Raw genomic sequence first — 8953 nt, 5'->3', positions numbered from 1 at the left:
TATATATATATAACTCTTTACAATTTACTGACATACTTAATCGGGCTTAAGGGCTCACTCCAATTAGATGGACTCTTTTAGGCCCAATTACGGCCGAACAGTAACCAGGCTTCCATCCCAATCACATCTGTCTGACCAGCTTGATGTTCCGTATTCGCCTCGTCGTCTCGCTTTTCCTTCTCTTTCGCTTCCTTCGCCAATCGACCTTTACAGTTTCGAAGGAGAGAACTCGCCTCTGCAGCGCTGTTACTGTTGATTCCATCCTCATCCGGCTATTTCCCCTCTGATACAATCCATTTCCGCCGCCGGATTCATGAATCCCGAATAGTAAGTTTCCTTCGTTTCATCCACCGACACTTGCACTCTCTAAAGATTTATCGATATATTCTTCTGATCCGGCCCTTGGTTTCTGCTGTCTAGATTACTCGATTACGGTAATTGGTATTGTGTGCTAGCCTTGAAATATAGGGCTTCTAGATCCGTCGATTTGATCCTGTTGCTCATGGATGGAGAACAATTTAGTAGTGTCTCTGCGATCTGTCTGATTTTGTTTTTTATTTTGAGTTGATGGTCTTGAGTTTGCTATACCGTCTTTTGCTCGAGATCGTCGTTTTATTTTGTATGATTGATTATTATTTCGCGCGTTTCTCGTCTTGCTCTCTCCCATTTACGGCCTTTGTTATTTTAACGACTTAGTAACTCCTCGGTTTGCAGCGATTATCTCTTCAAGCTTCTGCTCATCGGAGATTCTGGTGTTGGAAAATCCTGCCTCCTTCTAAGATTCGCTGTGAGTTTGTTGTTTTTTTTTTTTTTAATTAAGTTTGTTGTTTTCTTATTTAGTCCGAACTCCAATTATTTTATATTCGTCGTGGTCTTCAACTGGGGAGGAATAACTGATTAAACAAGCAGTGCTGTGATTTAGTTCGGATTGTACAGTGAATGTACTCATGATTTCTGATCCCGTCGTGTGGAATATAATTTGGATATTTGAATTTTTTCTGTAAAAATGCGGTTGGTTGGTCGATTGCAGGTGAATATCTGACTTGAAATCCCCCACCTTTTTTATGGATGCAGGATGATTCATACATAGAGAGTTACATAAGCACCATTGGGGTCGATTTTGTAAGTGCTTACAGTTGCTTTTTTGCTGTGAAAGAAACTGGGGTTTATATCTGATTATCTCCCTTCTCTCTAGAAAATACGGACTGTGGAGCAAGATGGGAAGACTATTAAGCTCCAAATTGTACGTAACATTTCTTTCTTTTGCACTTTAATGTTGAACTCAGCTGAGATTTTCTGCATATCATGCATTAATTTTTTATTTTTTTAATAAAGTTCAGCCCATTTTGTGTGATAATTTTATAAACTGCTGTGTTTTCTATACCAGTAGACTTTGATACGCTGCTGTTCTGTCGTAATTGTTTATCCAGTATTATTGTAGAGGCTGACTAGAATTTCTCCTTCTTTATTGACTTTCAGTGGGACACTGCTGGTCAAGAGCGGTTCAGGACTATCACAAGCAGTTACTACCGCGGGGCACATGGAATCATAGTGGGTTAATATTTCTCATTCTACCACTTGCGCTGACTCTTTTAGCTACTATAACTAATTTTGTCTGGCCCCCACTGGTAGATTGTCTATGATGTTACGGATCAAGAGAGCTTCAAAAATGTGAAGCAATGGTTAAATGAAATTGATCGGTATGCCAGTGACAATGTGAACAAACTCTTAGTTGGCAACAAGTGTGATCTTACTGCAAACAGAGCCGTTCCGTATGAAACCGCCAAGGTCTGTGCTTTAGCCCTTATCTCTTTTCCAATCCTCTTTCTGAAGTTGTGTAGATATTGTATTGTAGGGAATGAGGACATGTTCTCTTTCAAATGCTGTAATATTAATGTAATTACAGGCTCTTGCGGACGAAATTGGGATTCCTTTTATGGAGACAAGTGCAAAGGATGCCACCAACGTGGAACAGGCTTTCATGGCCATGGCTACTGCTATTAAAGAGAGGTATTTGTCTTACACCATTCTCATACATCATCGATTGGTTCCCCCAGAAGTGATTGGATTCTATCCTTGGAAGCAGAAAGACAAAAGGGGAAGCCATGTTTGATATTTTTAACGTCTCTGATTCAAAGGACAAGACTTTGATTCTTTGGTATCCTTGGTGAGGATGGAAAAATTTTCTAGATTAATTATGATGGGAAGTTGGGAACAGAATCAGAATGAGCCCCCTAAAGGGTGCTTCACTTATTTTAAAAAACAATCCTGGATACCGAGAAGAGAATTATTCCAAAAGGCAATGCAGTTTTGTAATGTCTTTCCAGGGGTGACGTCAGTGTATGTAACGGAGTCGATTAGTGGGGTTTGACAGGTCATACTATTGGAGATGGTTGTTAGCACTTAGGAGTCTGACTATACTACATCTTTATCTGATAAAGCTGTAGAATTTTAGTCTGTTGTCGAAAGGAAATGAAACAGACGAAGAGGTAGACCCCGCAACAATTAAATTCAAAATGCACCATCAACATCATGTATGTGCATAGATGTATGTGCGCAGATGCAAAACTGTGGAATCTAGTATTTTGGCCAGAGACGTAAATGAAGCAGAATTGAGATTCTGGGTTTGTGTTGCTTATTATCGCTGATAATTTTAGCTTTGTTTTTTTTGGTGGGCGTACACAGGATGGCAAGTCAACCAGTGACGAACAGCGCAAGACCGCCAACAGTGCAGATCAGAGGCCAGCCTGTTGCCCAGAAGAACGGCTGCTGCTCTTCTTGAAGCCAAATATGAAATTGAAGGGTCTTGTAGTTAGACCAAAGCTCTCTCTCCCCTCTTCTCTCTCTATGCGCTTGCAAGCGAATCCCAATAAATCTCTCTTTCTCCACCCCAAACAATCCCTTATTTGAAGAAAAGTTTTCTTTCTCAAGTCACTTTTCAACTACTTCATTCAGTTCCTTACCCTATTATACTTGCAGTTACGACCATGTCAATAAGATATTAGTTCCTCTTTAATGTGTACTTTGTTTATTTACGTGTCCCTGCCTTCTCGTCAATCTTCTTAGCAGATTACAGGTTTTAGCCTTTTAGGTACGTGTGGGTGCTTTTTCTGTTTCCTTCCCTTTGAAGGAAACATTACAGAGTCGGGTCACGGTCTTGAGGTTCTCTTTTTTTCCTACATGAGAATGTGCGATACGTTATCAGTGGCAGGTTTTGAATGGTAGCTAGTTAAGTAGTAATTTAGATGGTTTAAGGAGGTTTGTTTAGAGAGTTTAGTAAATTGAATGTTTACGCATGCATGTATATGTAGTATGTAGGCATGTGGTGTGTATTCGTAATTTATAACTACATGTATTGCTGTGCTATTGTCCAAAATTGCGAATTACAGTTTCTCCTCCTTTCTTTTTTTTTTCTTTTTCGGCCCGGGGCGAAGCCTTTACACCAGCACAAGGAGAAATAACGCGAAAAAGTACCATAAATATGGTTTTGGTGGAGGAAAAACGGAATATAATCTGTTAGCAGCATATGAAGCAGTGGACGTGTTTTGCGCATTCGAGTGACAAATAGCGGGTCCCGCGTCCTGCTTTTCTGGCAATTGGAAAGATTAGCAGTCTGACCTTTGCATGGATTTACGCAGTTGCTAGGGAGAGGCCGAGTTTTACCGAATATTACAAAAAATTAAGTTCAGAACATACATTGAAAACACTTGAACCATGGGAGAAGATTAAGAATCCGAATCATTCACTGGGTATGGAGGGAACTATGAGAAAGAGAGGAAATGGAATACACTGTGAAAAGACATCCTTATACTACTTGGTTATGATAATCTTATCCTATATGCCCTTTCTGAAGCATGATTTGTTTTCCTTGTATAAAAAAAGACCACTGTTTTCTAAATAAGACACCAAGGATGCGACGAGGTGTACGAAACGAAAATGAAAATGAAAATGAAAGTGAAAGTGCAAATGAAAATGGTACCCCTCTGGCTCTGCATCACATGTGGTGGTAACCACCCTCCTTCACTCTTCAAGATGATACGATGGTGATGATGAGGTAGTCTTGGCTTCTATTGGGAACCCCAATTCCCCAAACAGCCCCTGTTTTTTTCAAGGTGAAAAAAATTAAAGGCGGAATGTTTTCCTCACAAGTTTATGCACTTATCGGAGTTCATTTACATCTTGCAAGGGCGCTACACGACAATGAGCAGAAGGCAGCTGTTTGATCTTACTCGTTAATCAAAAGCCAGAACTGATCTATGAAAATTAGTGTGTTAACTTACCATCGCATCATTCATAGCATATGTTACGCAGTAATGTTCCTGCGAAGAGGACAAGGAAAAAAAAGATATAAAAAGGCTAATGGTGGTTATGAACACATTACACATTTTAAAATCCCAAAACACAAGAAAAAGCATATCCATCATATGACATACTCTCGTCATTTTGATTAAGAGTTAAGGTGGAACGTGACTTGCCTGCATCATATGCCATTCTTCAAATTCATCAAACAACTCCAGCCGCTCTATCCTGACAACATATAATATAACCAGCTCAATCGGACTGGGTACAAACAACATTGGTTTTCTAATAAACATTCATGCAAATAAGAGACAAGAGAACATGAAAGGGGATCACAAAAACTGAATGAGGATTTTCTGTGGAAAGATATTGTGCCAACAGACTTTATGAGAACTAATATGACAATATTAAAAGATAAATAATTGCAGGACTGACCTGCGTTTCTCTTGAGTGTCAACAAAACTACCATACACTTTTAGCATGTCCCAAGCAACAGCTCTCTAAAACCAAAGAACAAACACAGAGAGGTCCCGATAATAGCAATGATAACATTAATACGGAATGCAGGTCATATGTTCATGCACATTATGTCAGAATACAAAAAGGAGAACTTCTCACTGAAAACTCCATAAAGGTTTTGAAGTTCAAAATGCTGTCTTAAGGATCACCCAACGCTACATAGTAAATGACTGAATTCCAGCATGCACTTCTTTGTCTAATGCTCCAGCAACCTTTTCCTTTTCACCACATATTATCATTATCATTATCATCATCATCATCATCATCATCATCATCATCATCATCATCATCATCATACTATTACTATTACTGTTACTATTACTATTACTATTATTATGATCATCATCATCATCATCATCATCTTTATCACGACATGCTACCTACAATATGTACCTGCCATCCATTGTCAAGAAACAGTTTCTCCTTTGCAAGCAAAGTCGGTGTTGCATAAATGCTCAAGAGTGCACAGCCTCGACTCTGAAACATGTGAACACAGTAAAAGCTAAAAGGAACTAAAAAAGAGTTAACAGATCTAAATTGACCAAAGTGATCTTGACAGCACAAGTTCATATCTGGGAACATATATAATAGTTTAAAATAAACCAAAGATCACAAATCAACATTCCATACAATCTGGCTTAATTCAAAAGAGATGATGTGAAGTGAAAAATTTAAGTTAGGCCCCATAACGAGATTGATGTATCAATGTACCAAGCGTGTATAATTCCATGTAATTTAGCAAGATACAAAAGAATGATGCCTGCATCATGAAAATGTAGATGCAATTAACGTAACTGCAACTAGAGAGAATATTCTTACCTCCAAGTTTCTAATCATTTGCTGTCCAAAAGCATCATCTGGATGAATCTGTAAAAAGAAAACCTCAAACCTCACATGTTAGAAGCACAGTTGAACAACCAAAAAGGATATTAATATATTCAGAGGTGAAATGGCACTGAACCTGCTCATATAAGAAAAATACGGATGTTGAAAATGTTTTTGATGCCCAATTGACGATGGCACAGCTTGAATCCGGTTCCAGGTATATCAAAACACATTCTGCAATAATAAATGTCGGGAGACTGATAACAATATTAGAGACAATGTAGGTTAGTCATCAGCTTGAAATCTGGATGACAACAAATCTATTAGTGGAGCTGGGGGGCATTGAGAGCATATGGCATAACTGAAGGCCTATCCACTAAGGCAAACAGGTAATGCATACCTTGGATCCATATTGGCAAACGATATAACATCACTTAATGTCGGTATATCACGCAGATCAACTGGAAGTAACTTGTAATGGTCGCTGAGCACGTGGCCTTGCTCTGCAGAGTTAGAGACGGTAACAGTTTGTGTGCAAGTAATCCATAATAAAAATTCAATACTCGATAGGATAGGTTGCAGCGATGAAGAATGGCATACGCATCTTATTCAAAATGATAAAGTAAATGATGAAGAATGATATTAGAGGTAGCTGCAAATTTCCTCGAAATTTGTTATTTTGGAAAGTCATGCCACATGGATAGGCAACCTTTAGCTATCCAATCATCAAAGAGATCATTCCACACTTGATGGAACACAGAAATGGCTCACCTATCGAAATGGATGCATTTGCCCCAATTTTGTCTCTTAACTGACTGGAGTTTTCTATGACAGTAGCCTTCTTCCTTGTTACCTGTCCAGGAGGAGAAGACGACGAAGACATATTTAGCGTAACATCCTGATGTATCAAGACAGGGAAAGCTTAAGGATCAGTTATATAGGAATCTCATGAATTATATACCTCCTTAAAATCCAGTTCCACGTACAAATGAGGTGCTTTTCCCTCATCCTGCAAATGAAATAAAGGGGAATAGGAAGAATTCCATCAAAGAGGAACCGATGACCCTTTAGAATTAGCAGTGAGACTGAATAAAGAAAGCAACAGAAGATAAATAAAACTAAAGAATAGAGAAGCAGGAGACCTTCAACTGAAAATACATAGTGTCAAAGCCAGCTCCAAGGGACAGTATCTGTTTCTTTGTTTGAGTTTGATCAGAAGTTGCAACACTGTCCAAAAATTGGAGGAGAAGCTTGCGCAAGGCAGCCCAACGGGCGAAGTAACCTCAACAATCCAAAGCAGCAGAGTCAGCTCGTGCAAACACGGTGAACAATCAACAAAAACGCTTACCCCGATTTATTATCGGCGATCTTCTAATAGCCCTTCTAACAAAAAGTTGAACGTAGTCGTCCTTGATGTATCCCTTTTTGACACAGGACCTTCACATTCCATAGCAACCTTAGCGGTGCTAGATTTGCAAATACGAAGAGATGCAAAAGATCCAAGAGAAAGATGACGTACAATTTGCTGGCGGAGGCATCGTCGTTAGTTGCCTGAACCGCCGCTCTGTTGCTGCGAGACTCCGCCATATTATCCGATCACCCTCTCCAGAGATTTTGAATCGCCGTTTATGCATCGACGAGAAGTCTCCGGAGGGTCCGCCAATGGGCCTCGGCCCATTGATGACATGAGACCCCATCATAAATTCCCCACCGAAATTAAAAGGGCAAAAGAGGAAAGGGAAAAAAAGTGAACTTGAGTCTTCCCTTTCTCTTTCTCTCTCTTTCTCTTTCTCTTCGAAATCGAAACCCTAGCGCCAATTTTGTGGACGCTTCCGGGGGCCTCCTTTTGATTCTCTTCAACATTCCCTGGTTTTGTGTTCCTCGGGGCGTGTAAGATGGATATAGAACAGAAGCAGGCGGAGATTATCGATCAGTTCGTTAGACGATCTTCTACTTGCAAGGGGGAAGCTCTTGCAAGTATCCTACTCGAAGCCACGTCGCATCCATCGCTCTTCGCCTTCTCCGAGATTATGGCTGTACCCTCTGTTGCTGAGGTTTGTCGGAATATATTCCTTCTGTATTTCAGTTTTCGGATTACGATTTGTCGTTCGATGTGCCAATATTTGGGGGTTTCTCCTGGATCAGGATTGGATTTGCTTATCAGTTTTTCATTAGGGTTCCTTAGTTTTCTTGGAATTTTGTTGTTTATCGTTCCAAATGGATAAACTTGGGATTAAGGTTATTTTGATGTATCGTTCCAAATGGATGTTCTCCGCCTATGATTGCCGTTCACAGCTGGGAAGTTTCTCATTGATTGTATTTTACTTTCTATTGGATGGTGCTATGCTATAGTTTGCTACTATCTGGTGTTGCATAAATCAGCTGTAATTTTTCCTTCTGCCGGCTGAATTCTTGGAGTTGGTAATCTTGACATTCAGTTCTGGACTCCTTATGTTCATATCAGTTGGTATTAACAATGTTTTGCAGCTCGATGGTACCACAACTTCTGTATACCTGGATGTGCTACGGTTATTTGCGCATGGGACCTGGACTGACTACAAGTGTATGTTCATAACCTTGAGTTATCCACTTCGTTTTTCCCTTGGAAAGTGTAAAATTATCAATGCTGTTTATTCATCACTTACATTTCTTGCTTTCTGACCTGTAGTTTATGATTTTTGTGGAAACAAATATCTCTCCGTGCCCCTTTTTTAAACCTTACTTCTTGGAACTCTAGGCAATGCTGGGCGTTTTCCTGAATTGGTTCCAGATCAAATTCTTAAGCTAAAACAGCTTACTGTCCTTACACTGGCTGAGACAAACAAGGTATATCTGCTTTCAGAATCAGTTGCCTGATATGGATGTTTTTCTATTCTTTCTATGCTACACTGATTCTAAGGTTGTTTGACCATGTAAAACATAGGCCGATAGACATTCCGATTAGAAATGTAGAGAACATAGAAATAGGAGAGATGAAGAGAGATAGGGGCATCTAGGCTAGTGATGTAAAACTGGCCGACTCAAACTAGATCGGACCAGCTCATTCCGAGCCAGCCCATTTTCAACCAGTTCGTTAAGCTCGTTTTTATTCGGGCCAAGAATATCATGGCTCGGTTCAAATCCGGCTCGCGAGCCAAATAAAAATAAAAATAAAAATAAAAAATCTTAAATATAATTATAAAATATTAAAATAGTAATTAGTATATTTAAAAATAATAAAAATATTTAAAATTGATAAATCTTTTTTAAAATTATTAAAAAATATTAAAAAATAAAAAGTAAATTATTTTTTGGCTCCCCAGCCAGCTTG

The 8953-nt window shown here is 39.2% G+C and overlaps 3 protein-coding genes across 8 annotated transcripts in view; 2 read left to right on the top strand and 1 right to left on the bottom strand.

Annotated features, from left to right (window-relative positions):
* Nucleotides 1-144: 144 nt before the first annotated feature.
* Nucleotides 145-3035, top strand: LOC104801490 (ras-related protein RABD2a-like). The gene is made up of 8 exons (XM_010524802.2): nt 145-327; nt 715-787; nt 1075-1122; nt 1196-1243; nt 1480-1551; nt 1633-1788; nt 1907-2010; nt 2686-3035. Exons 1-8 carry the CDS (start codon nt 314-316, stop codon nt 2780-2782), a joined length of 612 nt encoding a protein of 203 aa, XP_010523104.1. The 5' UTR covers nt 145-313; the 3' UTR covers nt 2783-3035.
* Nucleotides 3036-3679: 644 nt separating this feature from the next.
* LOC104801489 (leucine carboxyl methyltransferase 1) lies at nt 3680-7310 on the bottom strand. 3 transcript variants are annotated; one of them, XM_010524800.1, is made up of 13 exons: nt 7163-7310; nt 6992-7080; nt 6786-6925; nt 6605-6652; nt 6415-6496; nt 6044-6146; nt 5780-5900; nt 5638-5685; nt 5212-5295; nt 4735-4799; nt 4476-4527; nt 4281-4319; nt 3680-4098 (listed from the first exon to the last, which is right to left on the bottom strand). In XM_010524800.1, the coding sequence occupies exons 1-13, from the start codon at nt 7228-7230 to the stop codon at nt 4021-4023; spliced, it is 1017 nt and encodes a 338-aa protein (XP_010523102.1). In that variant the 5' UTR covers nt 7231-7310; the 3' UTR covers nt 3680-4020. The 3 variants fall into 3 exon arrangements, 2 of the variants coding, with proteins under 2 accessions (XP_010523102.1, XP_010523103.1); XR_769897.1 differs by lacking the exons at nt 3680-4098; nt 4281-4319; nt 4476-4527 and adding an exon at nt 4918-5036; XM_010524801.2 differs by lacking the exons at nt 3680-4098; nt 4281-4319; nt 4476-4527 and having other exon boundaries at nt 4794-5036.
* A 95-nt stretch (nt 7311-7405) lies between these two features.
* The window catches only part of LOC104801488 (COP9 signalosome complex subunit 7-like), a 4439-nt gene continuing 2891 nt past the window's right edge, over nt 7406-8953 (top strand). For all 4 annotated transcript variants that reach the window (XM_010524799.1, XM_010524796.1, XM_010524798.1 and 1 more), the window contains exons 1-3: nt 7406-7697; nt 8131-8206; nt 8381-8469. In XM_010524799.1, the coding sequence (XP_010523101.1) occupies nt 7539-7697; nt 8131-8206; nt 8381-8469 (324 nt within the window). In that variant the 5' untranslated portion in view covers nt 7406-7538. The remainder of the gene's footprint in view (nt 7698-8130; nt 8207-8380; nt 8470-8953) is intronic.

This window comes from Tarenaya hassleriana, unplaced genomic scaffold (genome assembly GCF_000463585.1).
Source record: "Tarenaya hassleriana unplaced genomic scaffold, ASM46358v1 Cleome7, whole genome shotgun sequence".
Taxonomy (NCBI): Eukaryota; Viridiplantae; Streptophyta; class Magnoliopsida; order Brassicales; family Cleomaceae; genus Tarenaya; species Tarenaya hassleriana.
The sequence above is the reverse complement of the archived record's forward strand: the minus strand, read 5'-3'. Positions and strand labels throughout refer to the sequence as shown.